Source organism: Vanellus vanellus (genome assembly GCF_965231255.1).
Source record: "Vanellus vanellus genome assembly, chromosome: 24".
Classification (NCBI taxonomy): domain Eukaryota; kingdom Metazoa; phylum Chordata; class Aves; order Charadriiformes; family Charadriidae; genus Vanellus; species Vanellus vanellus.
The window spans coordinates 1163743-1186751 of NC_138929.1; the positions used below are offsets into that span (position 1 = coordinate 1163743).

The window sequence follows — 23009 nt, forward strand, 5'->3', positions numbered from 1 at the left end:
TTCAATTCTTACTTTCTTTTAATTATCAAATTGAAGTCACAGATTATTCTGCTGCACATTGATAAATTTCCATTGTGGCCAAAGAGAGCGCACCATAAGCATATGAGGGCAGAGTTCTTCTCTCTTTACTTGTTCATAAAAATGTGCTTATTTAAGACCAAAAGCAAACTGGGCCAGACAAACTGTAGAAGAAATGGGCCTAACTTGCAGCAACCTGGTATCATATTCAGTTAGTTTTTCTTCTTTTCACCTTCTACCACCCTTTTGGGTTAGGTATGTATCATCAGTTTGGCTTTCTTTCAGCTGCCACATTCACCAGATCCACCAAAAACCTCCTTTATAGGTGTCTAGGAATTTATCATACTAGCCATGTGACAGCATTCCAATGCCAAACTTTAAGTTTTCGTACCTTCAGTCACTTTAACAGTTTTGCCTCTGTAAGAGACTCCTATGCTGAATGCTGAGGTCTGAAATTCTTCATCCCCCTCAGACACTTGAGACACATGAGACACATGGTGTAGTGTCTCGTATTTGCAAGCTTTTCACCTCTGCGTGATACCTTCAACAACTTCTGCAAGAAATTGTTCAGTTCCACTGCTCCCAGTCTACTCTGTAATTCATAATCGGCTGCAATAGTTTTTGAGTCGGCCAGTCTGACATAGCTCAAAATTATAACCTACGCAGATCTATAGCCCAGGGCCGTACAACCAGCCTTCCCTCACACCGCTCCGCTGCCCCCAGGCCCTTCCATCGGCCGCCATCTCCCGGCTCTCCTCAGGCACGGCCGGCGCCGCCGCGCTGGGGGGCACAGCTCCTTCAGCCTCCCTTCGACGAGACGCCATTGCCAAACCACCCTCTACACTGCCAGCCGCCTCCCCAGCGCTGCCGGGACGCTTCCCCCGACTTTATCGCCTGCCTTTACGGGATTTATTTGGGCCCGGGCACCGCACCGCGGCACCTTCTCGGGCGCCCCAGGGCTCCCTCTGAGGAAAAAAAGGCGCCAAACGGCGGCGGGCGCGAGGCGCCAGGGCCGCCCCCGCCCTGCTCGTTCTCCGCCGCAGATTCGCCACCAGCGGACAGCACTGCGGCCCGGTCCGGGCGGGCGAACAACGGCCGGATCTGCCCAGCGGGGAGAGGGGCGGGAGGCAGGTGAGTCTCCCTGTGGAAAGGGCTGACGGGAGCGTAAAGGCGGGAAACCGCCCACACGTTCCCCTTTGCTGTCGCGGGGGGAAGGGGACAAGCCCGCTGCTGGAGACTACGAGTCTGTTGCAGAAGTAGCCCGGCCCGCACGGTGCCTCGGGAACACCGGGAACACCACCCGCACCCGCAACCCCTCAGGCCTCCTTTCCAGTAACGGCGGGGCGGGGGCGCGCCCCACGCCCGGACCGCCTCAGCCCTCTGCGTCCCGCAGATTCGCCACCGCCACCCCTTACCGGCCTCCAGCATTCCCCAGAGGGTGCGGGGAAGACCTCAGCCCAGGGGCGATGGGAATTGCTCCGGGACGACTAGGGCAGGCGAACCGCTTCCTCTTAAGCACAGGACCCACCGCCGGCAGAAGGGCGGCGTGTCGAAAGTGCGGAGCAGAGCGCGCAGGCGCTGTCCTGCCCTGCCGCCCCGGCCCGGTGGGGAACAAAGGGAGCGCGGCCGGCGGCGGAGCGGGTGAGTCGCGGCGGCCCGCCCGGCCCGGCCCGGCCCGGCCTAGCCCGGCCCGGCTGTGGTGGGGCGGGTAGGCCAGGGGGCCCGCGGCGGCCCCGGGACCAGCCTGGCTGGAGGGGGGGGTGAGAGGGTAGGCCACGGGTTTGGCCCCCCTCCCCGGTCGCGGCGGGGGGCTGCGTCCTCCGCCGGTGGTCGCGGCGGGGCGAGGGGCTGCGGCCCCCGGGGAGGGCTGAGGGGGGTCTCAGCAGCCGGCCCGGGGTGCGGCCGGGCGCGCCGGGGGCGCTGAGGGGCCGCTATGGCGGACAGCGCTGCCGGGCCGCTCCCCCGGGGAGCCCGTACCGACAGCCCCGCGTTGAGGAGTTCCTGTGAGTCCGAGACCGAGCAGGTTATTGGTCAGGAATTTCCTAAGGAGACCCGGTTTCTGCTGCAACTTCGGTGGAGTTATTTGAAGAAAAGGCAAAAAAAAAAAAAAATACTGCTTTGTTGTAGAGCTTCTTCCGTACACACCGGTGGGCTCATAGAATAGACTGGTTTGGGCGGGAAGGGCCCGTTAAAGGCCACCCAGTCCAACCCCCTGCCATGGGCAGGGACATCTCCGACCAGACCAGGTCGCTCCGGGCCCCGTCCAACCTGAACCAGGATGTTTCCAGGGATGGGGCATCTCCCACCTCTCTGGGCAACCCGGGCCAGTGTTTTGCCACCCTCCGCATAAAATATTTATTCGTTAGATTGCGTCTAAGTCTTCCCTCTTTCAGTTTAAAGCCATTACCCCTCATCCTGTCGCAGCAGGCTCTGGTAGAAAGCTTGTCCCCGTCGTTTTTTGTAAGCCCTCTTTAAGTACAGAAAGGCTTGTTGCTAAAAGATTAAATGTGTTCACACCCCATGGCCTGTGATACTGCTTCTGTCGCGTTTGGTGATTATTTTTTCTTTTTAAAGGTATCTAATTTGGTCGTTTATACATTAATACATTTTCTGAAACAGCCAGTGTAAAATATGCTTAAAACCTTTGATGTGAAGATGACAAACCTGAGTGTTATTTCACAGCTCTTTAAGGCCAGATTCCTTGGAAAGTACATTAATTTTTCAGAGAGGTAAAACTTCGATTTTTAGAAACACTTCTGTATTTATTTCAAAATTGGCAACCTTTTGGTAATCAATGGTAACTATAATAATTGTTGTTTCAAAGATTTGGGGAAGCAGAGGCATAATACTTAATAGCATGATATTATTTTGTCTTTCAGAAGTACAAATATAATGTCAGGTGGCTGAAAATTTGTCTGTCAAAATGTCAAGTAAGTTTTCAGATTTTTCCTTCCTTTGACTTGATGAATTAAGGCTCTGGTTCAGCAGAATTTGTTAGCGAGATAATCCTATTATTCCTTACATTAAAAAGAATAGTATCAAGAGTAGTCATTTCTGGCTAAACTCTTGGCCTGAAATCTTGCTGTGGCAGCTTTCTGGCATATTATTTTCATAGGAAATCCAAATATCCTAGCTTCTCCTAAATCCTGTTTCACTGCATTTTTGCTTACTCTCTTTTAATTGATGTTCATATAAATGGATTTCATATTCTTCAGTCTTATGCCTAAATAAGAGTCTAGCAATGTAGCACTAGTGTGGTCTTAAAAATTTTCTCTCTTTTCTTTCTCTTGTGTTCTTTGCTTTACTCTCTTCAGTGGCAAAACGCAGAGTCTTTGAGAGTAGGACTTCTGTCTTGTTTTTGTAAATCGCTTAAAAGTGCTTGCCACAGCAGATGCCTTATAAAGAATTCATTCAAATTTTCAAGAAAAAAAAAAATGCTTACATTTATATCTTAACAGAAAGGCCATCTTATGCTCCACCTCCTACCCCAGCTCCTGCAACCGTAAGTATAGTGATTTTTCTCATTAACACAGAGCTGTTAATACAGCCTTTTATAACTTACCAGAGCAATAATTATGGAGTTGCATCACCTTCCTGTATCAGAAACACAAACTAGTTGTATTTCATTATTAATATGATATGCATTGTTTAAATTAATCTCTTTTTTTTTTTTAAGCACTTTTATGAAAGAGAAGCTGAATAAACTTGTTTCACCTTTAATGCTACTTACAGAAAATTAAGTATCTGCAGGATGTAGCCTTAAAGGTGAAACAAGTTTATTCGGCTTTCATAAAGTGGTCTAAAATTATTCACATTGAGTTGCAACAGTATACTGAAATATTTAAGAACAAGCTGATATATTTAATTCTAAAACTTCCCGCTCGACTTGTGCCCAAATTATGGGCAAACAGTGCATTTTTCCTGTTTCTGTTGTACCTAGCTGTTTTTCAGTGGAATGCAGGAGTATGCAAAATTCTGTTATATTGGGTCAGAATAATGAAACACTCATAATGCCAGTCTTATTCAAATTTCTTGAAATCGCTGGTATTTTGGAGTCTATGGCATAAGAAATATTTTACTCCCTAGTAAAATGGTATGGAATGGCACTGAGGAATACACAAACAGTAGTTTTGAATCATGTCCAGTTGCATTCCTGTGCTTATAAAACGGTACTGAAATAGCCGTGCGCTGTGGTCAGGAGAGCATTTGAAAGAAAACACACCTCTTCTGTAGCCTTCCTGTTTCTAAATAGCTTCCATTTTAGGAGTAACATACTCACAGGAGAAAATGCAAATCTTTTGTACAGAAGAATGAGTGAAGATGCTATAGTGAAATTTTTTTACCAAAGAAACTTTGAAAACTGTTATCCAGTAGAGTGTCCCTGATCTCTGCATCTGGGATGAAAACCGCAGGATGGGATTTAGATGAAATGTGATCCTTCAAATTTATTGTGCCATGCTTTACATTTGAAGAGGCTTGAAAATTATATAATGTATAACTTATGTTCTTAAAAATTTACACAAATAAAACTTTATTTGCATAGTTTGTTCAGAGTTTTCGTTTTGCACAGACCTTAATAGATTTGTGCCAGTATTAGAAGGAGCATGATGGCAACCGCTCTTACAGCTGGATCCCTGCATCGAGATCTGTGCATGTACGTGTGTGATTCCCTTGGGACGTAGCATGGATACAGGTGGTGTTAAACGGTGGATATTGATGTGGTACATGCGTTAGTCAAATTAGAAGTCTTCAGAAGGGTACACGAAACAAATTTCAAAACTGCAACTGATGACATGCGTTACCTGTCTTTCAGGCATCTTCTGTATTACTTATTTTATACGGTCCTCGGTCTGTGCTCTGTTAACGCAAGGCATTAAAGCAGACAAATAACCTTGCTTGTTCTTCCACAGCCTGTTCCGGTTTCTACAGTCAACAAAATTCCAGTAGTTCTCGTAACTACAGTATTATAGCTGAAGTAAAAATTCTCCATGTAATGCGAGGTAGTTCCCTTGTAACATTTAAATCCTGTCTTGCAGAAATAAAGAGTTAAGCAGACGGAGATTACAATTGTCATCTGATTTTATTGAAGAGGTGTAGTTCAACATATTCAAAACCTGTTGTTATGGTAATACAGAAAACTATAGTAAAATTGTGTTGTTAAATAGTGAATGTGTATGTCATGATCCCAGGTGTACAGATTGAGTAAATGTCAACTGCTGTGACCGAGTGCAAAAAGTTTGGCAATAAAATATGTATCTGAAGGCTGTTACAGGATAATTTCACTCTGTGTTTGTACATTTAGAAATAAACTAACTACAGTGTGTCTACACATACTTGCAAACTTCACAAGTTAATGTAGTTTAGCTTATAGGTTATTTTTGTGTGGTGTTTGTATTTGTCATACCTTGGTTCTTGGGGTCCTGAACCTATTTGTAGAATTTTTGTAACTGTAATCTCAAATGGATCCAGTCAGCAAATCACTTTAAAAGACTATTGGAGTATGGGTTTCTTATTAGGGCCAAAGTGCTACTGAAGAGTGGGACACTGCGGATGACACTTAAATGTCTAGAAACGCTACAGGGTATCATGAATCCTAATGGCGTGACAGGACCACCACAGCCAGGACTTGATCACAATTAAATAGTTGATACTTTTTCTCCAACAAAATTTGATTTGGAAGTGGGGGACAATGGAAAAAGGCAGGAGAGATTATGTAAGGAGGAGAATACAACGAACCTTCTGATACTTGATTGTATGTAGATGATAAGCAAGAAGGGATTGTAAAGAAATTAGATTCTTCTGTACATTACTGAGGTGAGAACGAATCCATCCACTTTCAAGAATGAATGAAGATGTATTGTTTAACTTGAATTGTCTTGGATTCGGTGATCTGTTAAGACTAGTTTGTAGTTTCTAACCTGTAGATCTTATTGCAGGGGTTCCTCAACTCTGTCAGTCGGCAGCCTGCCTCGTAACAGAAGGATATCTCTGAATTGTCTTCTCTCCCAGCTTTCCAATCCCAGTTCCCAAAAATATTTAAATTTTGCACACCACCAGGAAAGTCTTCAGATGCTGGTAGTGGTGCACAGATGGTGCTTTGAGAGATCTCATCCCCCCCTCTGTTTATTGACAGTATAATGTTTGTTGAAAAGGCGGAATGATGGTTCCTTGGTATAGTAGATGGTGACACTGGGGATTTCTGCCCAGTTACTGCGTGCTGTGCTGCCTTGTGAGCTTAACCCTTTGGATGTAAGAGTCTTCCTGAATTACTTGGTGGCTGATGTTGGGAAAATTTATTAGCCATGAGCTGGATTTATAGAATACTTGCTTAAATGAGTTACACACTTCATAGAAAAAAAATCACCAACTTCAGACAAATTTGTAGTGGTATGTTTGCTTAAAAATCATGTTTCCTTAATAGGTTTATACTGGAGTAAGTTTTGTGTGTTGAGAAGATACCAACTGCTACACCTCATTTGCTTGTTTAAATTCTGGTTGCTTTTGCATGCCATATTGCAGTTCATTTTCATTTCTGTGTTTTCCTCGTTTGAGCTCATTTCTCATTCGTGTTTTTGTCTCATTTGTTTCCATCAGCAAATGCCCAGCACACCAGGGTTTGTGGGATACAATCCATACAGCCATCTGGCCTACAACAACTACAGGCTGGGAGGGAACCCGGGCACCAACAGCCGGGTCACGGTAGGAGAATCAACTATTACATCATCCGGCAAACAACAGGAATTGACCAGAAATGGCTTTAGAGTTAGGTTCTTCTGAGTCTTGGCTGCTGCCACTTCTTTATAAAAACAAAACATTACTTCTGGTTCTTATTCCCCACCCCTACCCCCCTTCCCTTTCACTCTGAAACCTTTTGCAGGAAAATGGACTTCTACTCCGCAGAGAAAAAAAATGTGGTAATCGTGTATGATGCAGAACTCCAAACAGACAGACTTTGTGGTCTTCAGTGACCGCTGCATGCTTAGGGAGAAGTTCTGTAGCGTGGGTACAAATTATTGGAGGGAGGGAACTACTCATTTTATTAAGGCTTACTGGCACAAAAATAAGGAAGAACATTTTGCAAACAGGAGGTTGTTGATAGTAGTTGCATCATACTATTGAGCTATGCAAGAGATGCAAGCCTTTATTTTTCTTTCCAGTCTTAGTCTGGTAATAACTGTAAAGTCCCAAGTTCAGAAATTATTTTTTCAACAGAAGTGTGGTGGTAATAAGATAGAATCCTTTCATATCTTACGTACTCTGTCAGTGTGTGGAAAATGGATGTTACATTCATTTTTCATGGAGTGAACAAAGAGAGATGGAGTCAAGAGCTGAGAGAGGTGACAGCTTCTTTCAAATACAGATTAAGTCCTGAGCATTGGATGCAGTTAGGAACAAAAATAGACTATGGAAGTGTAATGTTTTCGTAACTAACACAACAGAAATAGAGTAAATCCCTGATTATTTTTTTTTAAGTTCCTGTAATTCTCATAACTTTTAAGATTTTTCATGTAAAACTTTCTACCTCAAAACATCTGATTAGTTTGGAACATGACATAAAAATTTCTCAAAGAACAAAGACATGGTGCTTTTAATGAAGTGTACTCTTTTTATGCCACTCATATATAAACCTTCTTTCAGACTTCATATATGAAGTTCATCTGGTTTGTTAAAACATTTACAAAAAAGACCTTCCCCGTACAAGCTGGAACTTGACTGAACGTACTATCTGAACTTATACTTTTTTCCTTATACCAGAATAAGTTAGGTTTTGTCTGAGAACTTTCATTGTTTCTGTATGTCATAAGCATATACAGCCTTCTCCGCCATGCATATATCAATATATGTATGGTGTCTTTAAATTCCTGTTAATTTAAAAGCATTAAACAATTTCTGTTAATGTTTTTCAAATCCATCTGTATGTGTATATATGTATACATTTTGGTAATGCATATACCTCATGTACATTATTTATATCGATACACAATTCTGTATGCATTGTTTCACAGAGCTCCATAAATTCAGCAAAACAAAAAATATCAGGAGGAAAAATTTGAAAGCTGAATACTGAACATGAGCCTTCTTGGCCAAATGCAAGTATTTGCTTGTCTATGGCCATAATCCTGAAAAATCTTGAAACTGCTTTATATTTTCATGAAAATGGTCCCACTTAATGTAACAGAACTCCTCGCATGTGTAAGTGCTTGAAGAGTGGAGGTTTGCAGAACCTGCAGGTGATGAGGGCTGTAACGTTCCTGCAGTATTTTAGGAGAAAACTCTGTCAGGTGTTCTGTAGATTGAGGGGATGCAGCTACTTTCCACCAGCAACAGTTTGTGCTCGGTGTCCTTTTGTTTAGTGCAGGCAATGTGTTTGACAGCGTACAAAGCTAAAGGGAGATGAGAGCACAGAAGGCTATTATTACAGGCTAATTTGGACAATTAAGTACAGCTTGGCTACAAATAATGCACATGTTGACAGATCAGTTGCATAGGGTTGTTTTCTTTTTACAATCAGTAGTTTAATTGGCTCCAAATTACCACTGCCATATTTTGCAGACAAATATATTGCTAAAATTATTTGAAAATGAAAACATGTCTTGATAACTTCATGATCTTAAACTTTCTCCTTATCTTCTCTCACCTGTACAGTAGCCACAGTAAATTTGTCAAAACAGGTACAATAAATTGCTCATCAGAAGCGAGAAAAACAACCTGCTGGGATTGGTGTTTCCATGTAAATCTCTAAGCTGTGTATTTCAGTTGTAAGAATATGGAGCCCTTTTGAAGATTTACCTAGTTACTACTCTGTAAATTTACAGATAAAAGGACAAACTAAAATTGGAAAAATATTACTGTGAGGACCAGCTGTAGTTAGTACCTGTTCACAGTTTGGGTAATTTTTTTGGCGATGTTGCTTGCTTCTCTTGGTGGGGGTGCGTGTGGTTGGTTTGTGTTAACTGCACAAGAATGAGTGTTTTCCAAAACCAGCATGTATAGAAACTGCCCAGCGATCACATTAACGAGTGCATTTATTCGGTTCTTTTATAGGCTTCCTCTGGTATTACCATTCCAAAGCCCCCCAAACCCCCAGACAAGCCCCTGATGCCCTACATGAGGTACAGCCGGAAGGTGGGTATACAGTGTCAAACAAGTAATAATAAAAGTTAGTGTTCGTATGTGCTAACAATTAATTGCTATTATCTTAGTTGCAGCTTCTAAACTTTTACTTCTAACAGCCTGCACATTCTTTTAAGGGAATTGTAAAGTACAGATGCATTGCCCTTCAGAATAAAGGCAGCAGTAGTCTGTTCATGCAGTTGCCAATTTCTGGGGGGAAAAGTTTTCTCTAAAATGATAATTACTACCGCTGTCTCTGCTGACAAGGATCCACCCTGCCACAATCAGAAGTTCCTGTGACTTACTGACAGAACTTTTTTATATAAAGGAAGTATTCCTTGCGGTATACTGGGCTTGGTACAGTGCTGTAGCTGGACTGAAGAGTAGCAATGAGTGGACTTTGCATGTTCTCCTTCACCAACCTAGCCTGTGGCAACGTTTGCTTCGCTATTCTATGAACTGTTTGACAGAAAGTAGGAGAGAGACTCTTGAGGAGTCTGAAATCTGATGGGGCTTGGGGAGGGCATGTCAGCCTGTCTGAAGCGGGTGAGCCAGAAGGAATTTCTTCCACTTCTGGTAAAGTATCTTTACCAGCATGTCTGTCTTAGGCAAAAAACCATCAACAAAAAAAAAAAAAGTCAAGTGGCACAGCAAGAAATAACGCTGGCAGCTCTCCTCTTTTTTTTTTTTTTTTTCCCTATAAAGTTAGAAACTTTTTTGGTGGAGTCAGAACTTGTTGGAACTCAAATTGATCAGCAAGACTGAAAAATATTTTGAAATGTTACATTCTGATCTGAAAAGCTCAGTGCTCTTTATCATAATCTACTGCTGGATGTGTTTACTCAGTAGCATTTTTTTTTTCCCAGAGATGCAGCGATGTGCATTTAAGAAGAGAATTAAGAGGGTTAAAGGCAATATTCTCATGAAACCCAAGCCATTTCAACAATTGCCTGTTTCAGTAGATGGCTTCCTACTGACTTCCTGCCCCAGAAAATAATCGAGCTAGTTTAGCCAGACTCGTTCCTAACTTAATCCTGTTTTTCATGGTGATTCCAGAAAGAACACTGAGATGACAATATAAAATGTTTAATTTGGAAGTATTTAGATATCATTAGTAAAGCTCCAGCTGTTTCTGTTAAGGTCTGGGACCAAGTGAAGGCGTCCAATCCTGATTTGAAGTTATGGGAAATTGGCAAGATTATTGGAGGAATGTGGCGAGATCTCACTGATGAAGAGAAGCAAGAGTATTTGAATGAATATGAAGCTGAAAAGGTAAATGGAAGAAATCTGGGATGTTTATTACAGCTGATTCTTCTAGGAACTGGTCTGAGAAGAAAAATTCATCTTACCCGTGCAGTGGTGTATGAGGCATTCACGAGACCCTTGTATGTAACTTAAATGGAAGTATGTCCTGACACGTCTTTTTAGAATTTTTTTTTTTTTTTAAATAACGGTACATCAACTGTGACTGGTCAGTTTTTAGACCTAATTCAAAATGAAGTATTTATAATTGAGTGTTGATTTTAACTGTTTAATGAATGGATATGATTGTACAACATCAGTATTGAAAAGATTGTCTCAACACCAAAATCCTCTTTCAAAACTGGTGCTCTGCAGCTACTGCCATTGTCATGAACGGGTTCATAACAGACTTCCCGTCACGCGGGGTTTGGTTTTCGTGGTGTGATCTGGTGTAACTCCACGCTATGGCATAGTGCTTTGTTTCTTAATAGAAAAATGCTACCACTTCTAGGGTTTGTTGTGGTTTGGTTTTGGTGGCAAAAGATGACAGCCGCCTCGTGCGTCCAGGTTGGTAAGTGGTTGAGGGCCTTCACAAGACTGTTATTGTGAACCTGAGGTACAAAGGGAAAATTGTTGAGCTGCTGTGTTGTGCTTAAACCCAGTAGGCATCTGAGGCTCCGTGTAACCTGCTCAAACCTAAACTGGTTTTATTCCAAGTCAGTGGAGAAGTACTTCAAAACCAGATGCTCTTAGTTGAGAAAAAGAAAAAAAAAATATCAAGGAATTCTATTTTTTAACTTGGTAATGATGTTTAGATTGTAAGCTCCTTGGGGCAGGGGCCATCCTGTTTATATTTGTACAGTACCTAGGTAGAAGGATTCCAGTCCTAATCGTAAAGAAAACAAGATGTTTAGGTACTTTTAGCAATATTGTAGGTTATATCTCATTTTTCATTGGAAATATCTCAAATCATTGTACAAAATCTAGACTTGGCAAATTTTAATAGTGAGATTAAAGAAAGCAATTCAAAGGGAAAAATACTTCAGAGACGGTGAAAATAGTGATGCAGTCGTGCTACCAGGAGGAGACAGTGGTCTGGCTGCGGCATTCTGTATCATCCCGGTGCAGGGATGGGTCAAAGAATGGGAAAATTGTAAATTATTATGAAAACTGTTCCATGACATACTGGAATAAAGAAAGAGAAGAAATCAGAATCAAAGATCTAGTTAGAACTCCAGAGAATTACTGAGAATATTTTAACTCATTTTTTTATCTTATCAGAGTTTGTCTGATCATAAATGCCTTGTTCTGAGGTGTTTGATTTTTAAATCTTAAAAAACAAAGCTATTGTAAGACTTCTGAGGTATTAAACCTGAAATGCACCTAAAAGCCCAGCTAGTGTTTTTAAAACATGAATGGCTATGGAAGAAGCTCTTAATTTGTAAAAAGAAAGACTGAGAGGAATATGGTCATTTGTGTATCGGCCAGATGATTCAAAATGGCTTTGTCTGTATAACTACAGTTTGAGTTGTACAGGCTACAGTTATGTCAAGTCTGAAATTGTCCAATGGTGCAATCAAACAATATTGGTCACGTTTCAGATAGAGTACAATGAGTCCATGAAGGCCTACCATAACTCTCCTGCATACCTCGCCTACATCAACGCAAAAAGTCGTGCTGAGGCCGCATTGGAAGAAGAAAGCCGACAAAGGCAGTCACGCATGGAGAAGGGCGAACCTTACATGAGTATACAGCCCGCGGAAGACCCAGACGGTAAGCGGAAAGGAGTTTGTGTGCAGGTCCAGTGAGAGTCTCGTTACAGGACCGGCAGTCTAAACGGATGCCAGATACGGAAAAATACCAGTGTACGACTGTCACAATGCTTAACGTGACTGCTTTTCTATTTTGGTACCTTTGATACTGATTTTCATTATCACGTTTTGTTTCACACACTAACAGCTGACTAGGTCTTGCTTCCAAAAACTAAGGTGGTAAGCCAGGGGCAAAAGTTACTCCAGCCCTTAATTAGGTGTGAAGTAATGCTTACAGTTCGAAACAAGTAAGTCTGCTTAAAGCTCTGTAATGGCTTTAACATATGCATTATAAAAGGCTTAGATGCCTGATTTAATCAGCTTGAATGGAATTGTGTGCTTTATTACCAGAAGAACATAATTCTGACAGGCAGAGTTCTGGTGTGATTAAGAGCACCTGAACTTTGAATGTGTTCAACAACTGTCAGTTGAGATTTTTTAGGAAATAAGTTAACCTTGCTGTTGACACCTTGATGAGAAAATTCTGAAAGTTTATTTGACTGCGAGGAAATGCACCCCACCCAGTGGGAAAACTCATAGACCTCATGTCTGCTTTTAAATCCATGACCAAATACTTGTTGAAACCTGAGGGCGAAAAATGCACTCGGTCAGTTACACCCTTTTTTTTCCTCCCCCCTTGTAAAAGTGTAACCGTGAGAGAAAGCTCATGGCAACCAGCACTTTCCCCAGTGTGAGGTAACTGCAAAATTCATGTTGATCTATTTGGTGTCCCAGTAGCTGGCGTCTGGGGACTTCAGCCTGTTCTGTGCTGCCGGGGCCGAGTGGACTCGGCCAGAACCGGCTGCCCTACGCCCCGAGCGGCACCTCTTCACATCTGGGACAAACCAGCAAGTTATTCCCAGGACAGAAGTGTTGCTTCTGTGTGATCCTGCATGTCACCAGGATTGAGAATTTTTAGCATAAAAGGATCTTAAGAGGACAAAGGCACAACTTTAAGGGGATCAGTTTGCTTAATACTTTGTCTTTTGCAAATCTGCTGTCTTCCCACTATTCTTCAATTTCTGCTTCATGTAGTCACATATCTCAATGAGAAACTGAACGTAACACTTTGAGATAAAGGAGACAGAAACTTATTAAACTGGTTATCTTCTTTGGTAATATTTTCTGGCATGATCTGTTAGTGTTCTCCATGAGACTGTTGTGAATAGTTGGAGAGTAATCTCCATTAAGAAATCTCCATTAAGAAAACTTCATGTAAAATAAATTCAACTTCTGGACTTTTCCACATGACATCGTTCTGGAAGATAATTCATACTGTTGCTTAACTGATTTTAACACTCAACTAAATATGAATTATACTCACAGAAGTTTCTTCTAAGTTTGTTTCCTCACCAATACTTTATGCTATTTAATTACGGTGCCTTAAAGTTTGACTTGAATTTTTCCAAGTCTGTTTTGTAGATAGGTTCTTGATACCAAAACTGCAGACTGTATTTTGATTTTTATTATATTGAAAGGCTTCACCTGCTTTCCTTCAAGAAACACAGAAAAAATAGGAAGTCTTCTGTCCTCTACGGGTTGGAAGCTTTTGAGTGCTGCTAGATACAGGAAAACACATTGTCTTGGTCTGCTTTGTACCATCAAACTGAATTTTACTTTTAAAATGAGTACCTAGTGCAATCCATACTGCTGTATTTCACGTTAAATTCTGTCACTGGGTTAAAATTGTCAAAGGTCAATATCTTGCCATAAATTGGAAGCTCTTCTAGTTTGATCAGACAAAAATAAATCCTTGACCTGAAATAGTCTTAGATCTTTGTCATTAATCCTCTGGGTGCGTGTCGGACAAGACAGTTTAGTTCCTGTTGGGCTTCCTTTAGTTCCTTTTCTCTGCAAGAAACTTAGGAGGAGACCAGCACTCGACCTATCTCCTATGTGCTTTTTCTCCTGAAGTGTGGTTTTTTTTTTTTTTTTTTAAGTCACTGTTCTTTAGAGAACTGCATTTACTATAAATAAATAATTGAATACTCTCATTACATTACTATGAATTTCAGTGATGAGTAAACATGTATCACTGCTTCATGCTTTCATTCCACACTGTTTCAAAAAGTAAGTCTTTTTGATCTTTGCTGCAAAGCTTATTTGTAGAGGAGTCACTCTCCTGTTGGTGTTTTGCACTGGATATTGTTTCATACACGATTAATCGGGTTTTTTATTTGGTGCATTAAGAGTTCCTCTGACTCTGGAAGTGTGGAAAGCAGCGCAGTAAATAATGAGGTCAATCCAAATTTCAGACATGTGGGAAATGCGTGTAAAATTGTAGCTGTTACAGCTATGCCAGTGTAAATGGTGTTCTATCCTCATACTGCCTTTTTTTCTTATCACCTCATGTTCTTTATTTGTATGAACTTTGTGACATGACAGCAACTGGTGTTAGTGTTTTTATTTTGTTTTAATTAGTGGTAATGTGAGTGCAGTGTCACTAGACTTGGTACTTATTTTGCAGAATTAAAGCAATTACACTTAAACCTCTTGTTTCAGATTACGATGATGGATTTTCTATGAAGCACACAGCCACAGCTCGGTTCCAAAGAAACCATCGTCTCATCAGTGAGATCCTGAGTGAAAGTGTGGTGCCCGATGTCCGCTCTGTCGTCACTACAGCCAGAATGCAAGTTCTTAAACGCCAGGTTCAGTCTTTAATGGTTCATCAGGTAAAGATAAATGATATGAAGGCAGCTAAAGCATAATGGTGTTGGGCTGTACTCCAAGTCTCGGATCGTTTGATCCTCTACATGACTGTTCTTGTTGGGTGTCAATGTTCTGTACGCTCCAATAGCTAATCTCTGGGTTCGCTCGGGAGTTGCAGGATGTGAGACTTCACCTTCTGTGCTCCTTTGTTACTGAGAATCACGTTAAACTGTATTTTGTTCTTCAGGATATCTTAATTCCATAGCTCCTCATTGTTATACAGAACCCTTCTGTATGTACTGCTGGAGTTATGACTTTCAGGTAGCTTACCATGCATAATCTTGTTTGTAAACCCTCCCTATTGTAACATTTTTCCATGGAAAGTTAAATGCATACGAGGAAATCTAGTGAGGTCCCACTTGCACGTTTCACCTCGCTTTGGTGGGGCGTGTGCATGTATTTTCCAAAGAGGCACATTAACAGAACAGTTGGTGTGCACATAGGTGAAGAAAACTGAGAAACCAGAATTAGATAGAGATTTGTTGCTTTTCTTAATTAACGAAAGGAGGTGGGTGGTATCCCTCCTTCCTTCTGAACTGTGGTGTTTCTGCATTAGAGAATGTAATTGGAGAGGGGCGTATATACCCATGGGGTGTCTAATGTATAGATTTTGTGCTGGAGGATTCACCCCAAGTACATACAGTTTTTCATTTACAGTATGCCCAGCCAGTCCCCAATGACTGCATGGACCCATCTGCTGTTCATATTTGCTAATATGAATTTAGCTATTGGGTATTAGATCAAGGAAGGCATAAAGATGTTTATGTATTATATGGGCATATTTTAAAATACTGGTCTAAATATTTTTGTACGTAGCTGTAAATTTTCTCCAGTTCTTCAGATGATTGCATGTAAGGTTCTTATGTCTATTTCGTTTCCAGCGTAAACTAGAGGCTGAGCTTCTGCAAATTGAAGAGCGTCACCAGGAAAAGAAGAGGAAGTTTTTGGAAAGCACAGAATCCTTTAACAACGAGCTTAAAAGGGTACAACTCCCACTTCTCTCTGCTTACTCTGAGGAGTCTGTTAGTTACCTGTTTGTACGAGCGCTCTGCCTGCTTCTGTCTAGTTCTGTGTTCAGTGAGGTGTAACTGCCTGCAGTGTGTGGGGGGTGTTGGAAAGCACGCAGCGCCTGTGCTATTTCATGCTCCTTCAGTGACCTTTAGTGGTGACATTCAGCCAGTACAGTTTAAAAGCGCCTTCAGGCCTGACCGGGTGAGTTCAGGGAAGGCGGCCTGCTGCCGCTGTGGAGAGCACACTGCTCTGTCCATGGCTGCGCTCAAATTTAGGTTGTTTATTCCTCCCCTCTTCTGTTGCTGTTACCTTGCTTGTATCTCCCTCCCTAGTTACCGAAGCTTTTAATGTAGACTGTCAAATCAAAATAATTTTGCTGCATGTAGAAATATTTTGCTGCATGTAGAAATATTGAACTCATAATTGGGTTATACTGATGGTTTGGTTTTCAGTGTAACTGAGGTAGTAAAAGAGCTTTCTTCTTTTTTAATTGCTAGTTATGCAGTTTGAAGGTGGAAGTGGACATGGAAAAAATTGCAGCTGAAATTGCTCAAGCTGAGGAACAGGCTCGCAAGAGGCAGGAGGAAAGGGAAAAAGAAGCAGCGGAGCAAGCTGAGCGCAGTCAAAATAACATCGCAGCTGAGGAAGAACAGGCAGCTAACAAGATAGAGGAGAAGAAAGAAGAGGAGAGTGCTCCAATGGAGACAGGTAACACGCTTGAAGACCAGCTTCAGAACCCTCGAAGGATCAGCACTAAAGTGTCTCTGTAGAGGCTGAGCGTAGCCGGGAGTGCCTCGTGTTTCTGCTGTTGGTAGGAAGAAAGGCTTCAGAAGAACAACATTCAGAATAGTTAACTTCATCTCAGTGAACACAGGTGTTTGCTTTCTTCTCCTTAAATCGCTCCTCTTTAAAAGGGGAAGAGGCTATGATCCCACGCAGCCCTGTGTAAAGCTTTGTGTGTGATATACCCAAGGGAAAAGGAAATTGCTTTCTAAACCTAACTCGCCTTTTAGACATTGGTTAGCGAGGAGCAACTGAGAGTGTCTCCTTGTCCCAGTCAGTGTCAGCATTTAGCAAGGACAACAGAACGGCACTTCTTTCTGTGCTGCTCGTACAGGGTGATCTGCAGGTTTTCCCTGTGTTTGTACACTGACCTTAGAAATTCTTGTATTTGAGAGTGTCAGTGGTTATTATCAGGGAGTCATTGCTATAACAGCACGAACAGAAGGGAAAGGGGACCAGGGATTTTGAGTTCCAGTGCTTCTGGTTTAACAATGCACGTGGCTTTCTTGTGGCTGCACTTCTGAGGTCATGTAGCTGGAGGTGACTTTCAGGATGCTGTGGCAGCACCTGAGCACTGAGAGGCCTTTCAGAGCTCTGCCTGTTACTGCCCGTTCCGAGTGACAGAAATAACTGCTAGGGAATACTCAGATTTATTAGATCGTTTCTTCCTAAATTCTAATTGCACAACCGAAGTAAATGTATTGGCATGTAAATGACACTGAGAAATATCTTATTCCAGAAGAGCCTCACCCAGAAGAGAGCACAGAAAACCAGCAGAATGGTGAAGAAGGAACATCTACCCCAGATGATAAGGAGAGCGGCCAAGAAGGGGTCGATAGCACTGCGGAGGAGGGGACCAGTGACAGCAACACTGGGTCGGAGAGTAATAGCGCGACAGTTGAAGAGCCTCCCGCAGACCCCACCGCTGAGGATAGCGAGAAGAAAGAATAAATATTGACTTACTTCATGTGTCTTTTTAATGAAGTACTGTTTTGATTTCAGAATGTGCTACACGGCTTTTGTATCTCCCTTGCCTGTATCACTCGTCTCCAAAGGGGTTTAATAACATGTCACATTATCAGCGTAGCGACGAGAAGGGGCCCAGAGGGGCAGAGGCCATCTTAGAACAGACAGAAAGGAAAACCTCAGTGTCAAAGCAATATGGAGCGGTACGTACTATTGCTGGGGATTTCTCCCCTGGAAAGACAGCATTGCTCTGGGGTTTTGTATTGGAATTTGGGCTCTGTCCCTTGCTTCTAGTCAGGTGACCGCAGTGGAAGGGTCTTTCTCAAAGGCCCTTCTTGTCCGTTTGTGGCTGAAGTGAGGTGCAGCTGTGCATCCCGTCTCCGCTGCAGCCCCGCAGATACCCCGGGCAGCGCTGCGCCGCAGCCAGGGAGTGCTGCGCTGACGGAGGCCGACGAAGCGGCACAGCTGAGAAACGTGGTCAATGGCCCTCGCTTTCGTGAGGGGTTAGAGCAGTACTGAGGCCCCCACAGCTGACAGCGGTGTGAAGCAGAGACACGATGGGTATACCCGAGAGCATTTCCTTCATCTAACAAAACCAGAAGCCTCACAGCAGCCCAGTGTGTGTCCCCCACTGCGTCAGGTCTCGGCAGTGAGGACACCCACTGCAGCTGCCCCCAGCGCTGGTGAGCAGTGCGCCTAAAGAAGGCTGCGGGGTTCAGCCGTAGGGTTTTGTTGGTGTCACCGTTGTTGTCTTTTACAAAGTAGCTGCTCTACAGGGATGGAAACTTGCTCAGGTCCTGCAGGCAACGTTTCAGGAGATCCCTTCCCAAGGGACTGGTTATAGTTGTCTTGAAGTAAATGACATACCTTAGGGGTTTCTCCTGGGATGCAGGATTATTCTGAACAAGTGTCTTTGCCTTTCTTTACCAATTAACTCCTTTACTTGCTACTAAGATACCCTGGTGTGACCTCGGCCAGAGGTAAGGCAAAATTCAGAGCAGGAGAGCTTTCAAACACACATGTGTTCTCTGAGCAGTCACTAATATGGCACAAATGGTAAAATATAGTAGTTCTGTTTGCAGTGAGCTTTTGAAACCTCTGGGAACTCTACAAATGTACTGAAAATGCCACATTCTGCCCTATATTTGAAGAAAAAAATACACTTAATTGCAACAACAGATACAAGCCGTTCTATGACTTTACAACTCTTAAGAGGACACATGACGCGTATGGTTCAATAAACTAGTATGTTTTTATGGAATAGTGGGTATATCGGATGGTAATGTTTTTTAAATCATTTTGGTCTTTTTTTTTTTTAATAGTCTAAAGATAATAAAATCCAACACATTTGGTTTTTTTAAACTTACAGTGGTCTGGGTCTTGTCTTCCACGGTAATGCCTGTGTTTGATCTGAGGGCAGATGTGTGGGGACAAACCCGTCCCCAGGGACAGCGTCACAGCTCACCCAAACGCTGACACGCCGTCGCTTTCAGCTGCCCGTGACCACTGCAGAAAAGATTATTGCAAAACATGATGAAAGTGAGGAAGAAAGGGAAAGCACTGATAAGTCCTCCTCTAATGAGCACTGTCACAGAAGGAGCTATGTGGAGGGAGGCTTGTATTGTCCTCATCTTTCAAGGAAAGGTAGGAGTTCTGATACTAATGTGTTTTTTTGATAAAGGTGGACACAAAAAAAACCTCTTATGAGGAAACCAAAATGACAACTGCTGCTTAATTTGGGTTTTAAAAATTTGAAGCAGTAAAACCTGCCTAAAAATTAAATTCAAAATTTCAGTTTCTTGGAAGAGCGGGCAAGTCATTCTTGCCGTTACGCTTTGCACTTGCAGTTGTACTGGTTGAAGTGCATTTTAGGAGTTTCTATTTCCAGCAATTAAAAGGAGTGCTGTTCAAAAAATACATCTTGAGGCACTTAGAAGAAGGGGGGAGTTACCCAGTGACCCATTTTGGGTTTACATTTCATAATTAACTGTCAAAGAGCCGGTAATTAAGAGAGGAGGAGGGTTATTTGCTCCACTAACTCATTAGTCTGAGGAAACTCACATCACCAAAAATAACAGGCGCTGGTTCGAATGCAATGTGTGAACATTCAGCTACGCGTGGACCTTCAGCTACGTACTCTCTCGCTTTGGGTAAAGATGGCAGTGGTTAAGCGGACACCGGGCAGGTACTTGTTTCATGGAGCGAGGTGATTCTTGCCAATCATTTAACACTTTCAGATTTTCAAAACTGAAGGCCTCTCCTGCAGGGAGAGAGCAGAGTTATCACTTGTGCTAAACCCTCTCCCCGGGCTACACAAGTATTTCACTTCGATCGCAGAACAACTCGCGCAGTGGGTTTCTTTACTGCATTTTGCTCTGCTAAAAAATACTTTTCTTGAACAATTGCTGCTGCCAACATCAAGCTTTGATTTCTTTGGCGAGGCCGGCTGCTGCCTGGGCTGGGGCAGAATCGCCTGGTGCGGGAGGGACTCCACACCTCTGGTGCTGCAAACACTTGTGCAACAGCTTTTATCCGTGCAGCAGCCTTGGGTTTTGAAGGCCGTTTGTGCTTTTCATCTGCTGCATATTCTCCAGGTATATGTAAATAACAGTAATTATTGGCAAAGACAGGGTGTGTTGCAGTTACGGGTGTGTACTCGAATGCGTAGGTGTCATCTTCAAGGGTAAAATAACTTCTCCGAGCGCATGAAAACCTCCTGAACAAATGCCCAGTGGGCAGTGCTTGAAGACTGACCAAGCCCCAGCAAGGGACATGAGCATCAGGGACCAAGTGCGGGAGAGGGACCTCACAAGAAACCCAGCTCCTTTGCTGTCCTCCTGCAACAGCCCTTCCTCAGCCCCATCGCTCCTTCGGCTGCCGCTGGAACCAGCTCACAGGAGCCTGGTGCCTGCTCGACGCCTCCAGCTGGCTGTCCACCAACCGCCTCTGAGACAGAGCAGCTAAGTGGGGCTCCTGATGAGCCAACACGCCCACCCACAGGTCCTCAGCAGGACCTGAAACCCTCCCACGGGCAGATGGGGCAGATGATAACGCCCACCACTGTGTTGTGCCTTTGCTGTTGGGGCCACTGGAGTCAGTGGTCGGCTTCCCCTGGGTCTTGTGTGCTTTGTTTGGCGAGTGGGTGCAAGCTCCTGGACTCCTGGGGGTCCTTCTCCTCCCGGCTGTGCCCAGTGTCCCCTGGCTGCTCCCCGGGGAGATGTGGGTGCCCACCGGGGTGGTGTGGGGCAGCCGAGGGTGCCGGTGCCACTGGAGACAGGCTGGGCTCCCCCCGGGGTGACCATCTCCCACGGGTGCCCCAGAGCTGGCGCGTCTTTCATGCCCACAGGGGACTGACAAGGAAATGAAGAGGCAAATCTGAATCGTTGCAGCACAGCGAGGGAGTTGTTTTCTTTGGTTTGTTTTTCTCTTCAAGAGAAAAAACAGGCTTCTTCTTGAGTCTGACTCATGCTTTGTGACCTCTGACGTCCCCACGGCTCTGCTTTTGGTGTGTTCTGCAGGTAAAAGTTCTTTTCTGTATTGAGTAGTTCTCAAACATACGCTTTTATCTCACCACAAAAATACACTTAGCAAAAGTTACTAAGATGCCTGGGTTAAAAAAAAATTGCTCTTACAGTTTTTTGGTTGGGTTTTTTTTTGCATTAATGTAATTATCAGATTTTATCACGCGCACCCCAAACCTTCTGACCTTCAAAACTGAAATACAATAACAGGTACATGCAGCAGGCTCCAAAGGGTAAACACTGAAAGGTATTTAGATGTTAAAATATGAACTAGGCACCCGGTGAGATTGTTCAAGAGCAATTCAGCCGGCGAAGTGCTTCACTCTTAGTGAAACCCCGAGGACTTGGCCTCTTAACAGCTTTACACACCTGAATACCCTTTCAAAGCACTGACCTACATATGTGACTGAGGTCGGCTTCCCGTGAAAGACAGAAGTCTCATGTTTGTGCAACAGCTAAACTTTAGGAGAAAAAAAAAAGCAGCTTCTGGAGAAACTAAACAAGGGTTTCGAACAACAAAAATCACCTGTGCATCCCATGGGCTGGTCTTGCAAAGCCGATCTGCTTCAAGCAAAATGAGGAGTTGAAGTGGAGAAGCTGCGCTTACACAAAGGATTATCCCTGTGATAGAAAGAAATGAAACAGATTAATAAGAGCTTTAGAGGGATAAAATAGCAAAGTAAAACCAAACCCTGGCGCGGAGGGGAGGCCGGGACAGCTCGCAGTGTGTGCGGAAACGGGAGCTGCCTCTCGATGTGGCGCATCGCGGCAACGCAGAGCGGGTCCCAGTGTGGGCCCCAGTCCCGGGGGGAGGCAGAGCCGCCCGCCAGCCCGCGAGGGGAGCGAACGCGGGGACAGCGCTCGCTCGAGGGAGGGAGGGAGAGAGGGAGCCCCTGAGGGAACGGGGTGTGTGATGAGCAGAATGTGTTCCTGGGCGACAGGGAGTGGGGTTCAGCCCCTCTCTCTGCTCGGTTCAACACCGGCGTTTGCTGAGGGCTCTCATTAGTCCCGATAAGGGTTCTCAGTCCCCACCAGGTGGGAGTGCTCCGCTGGCAGCCCAGGTCCTGCGCCTGCCCTGTCCCCAGGAGTCAGGGGTGGTTCCTTTCTCCTTTTCTCCCTCTCAGGTTTTGTCCTAAACCCCCCGCTAGGCAGACTTTCCTTTTCATTTAACAAAAAACAAAACAAACGCCAAACACAAAACTATTTGGTTTGGTTTTTTTTACGCAATTAATCAAAAGCTACTTAAAGAAAATGCCTTCAGTGTGGCCACCCATGGGCAAGCCTTGGGCTGACACAGGGCCATTAAAGCCGCACTGTCTTTGCTCTCCTCCTTCGCTCACCTCTCCTTCCCACCTTTTAACTAAGTGTCCGCAGCAGTCCTGACTGCCGGAATATTGAGAAAAAAGCTCCTCATCACCGAGTCAAGATGAGAGTCGGTGCCAGTGACGCGCTCACAGACGTGCTCAGGCTGGGACAAGCGCTGCCACCAGGCGTCTCTCATCCTCCTGCCCGGAGACATCCCCGCCTCTCCCCGGCTGCGAACTCTCTTGGGTACAGCACCGAGCGAGCGCCAGCCAGCAGCCACCGTGTTTGCTGCAGCGCACATTTTGCACGGCCGTGACCAGGGCTCCAAACTCCACAGTGTGACGGGACCTCCCCACAGTGCGTCGGGCTGCCGGACGCACCACCGCGCCGTGGAACACCCGCGCACCGACCGGCTCGCACACCTCTTTACCACCGCGAGCGGCTGTTGGGGCTTCTAGCTTCATGCAGACTACGGCAAATAGAAATTAAAGCCACTAAAAAGAAGTTCCTTTTTAAGGATAGTCCC

The 23009-nt window shown here is 44.0% G+C and overlaps 1 protein-coding gene across 2 annotated transcripts; it reads left to right on the forward strand.

The window, feature by feature from the left end:
- Positions 1-1602: 1602 nt before the first annotated feature.
- SMARCE1 (SWI/SNF related BAF chromatin remodeling complex subunit E1) lies at positions 1603-17654 on the forward strand. Of its 2 annotated transcripts, none has more exons than XM_082494851.1 (11): positions 1603-1659; positions 2898-2948; positions 3477-3520; positions 6613-6717; positions 9064-9144; positions 10273-10404; positions 11976-12147; positions 14688-14860; positions 15779-15880; positions 16406-16616; positions 17431-17654. In XM_082494851.1, the coding sequence occupies exons 2-11, from the start codon at positions 2942-2944 to the stop codon at positions 17640-17642; spliced, it is 1239 nt and encodes a 412-aa protein (XP_082350977.1). In that variant the 5' UTR covers positions 1603-1659; positions 2898-2941; the 3' UTR covers positions 17643-17654. The 2 variants fall into 2 exon arrangements, with proteins under 2 accessions (XP_082350977.1, XP_082350978.1); XM_082494852.1 differs by having other exon boundaries at positions 17434-17654.
- Positions 17655-23009: the final 5355 nt, after the last annotated feature.

Bases quoted from the DNA above. Each gene is read 5' to 3' on its own strand.
- SMARCE1 (XM_082494851.1), top strand. The intron at 9,145-10,272 runs GTGGGTATACAG...GTTTCTGTTAAG, and splicing joins ACATGAGGTACAGCCGGAAG to GTCTGGGACCAAGTGAAGGC. The intron at 10,405-11,975 runs GTAAATGGAAGA...GTCACGTTTCAG, and splicing joins ATGAATATGAAGCTGAAAAG to ATAGAGTACAATGAGTCCAT.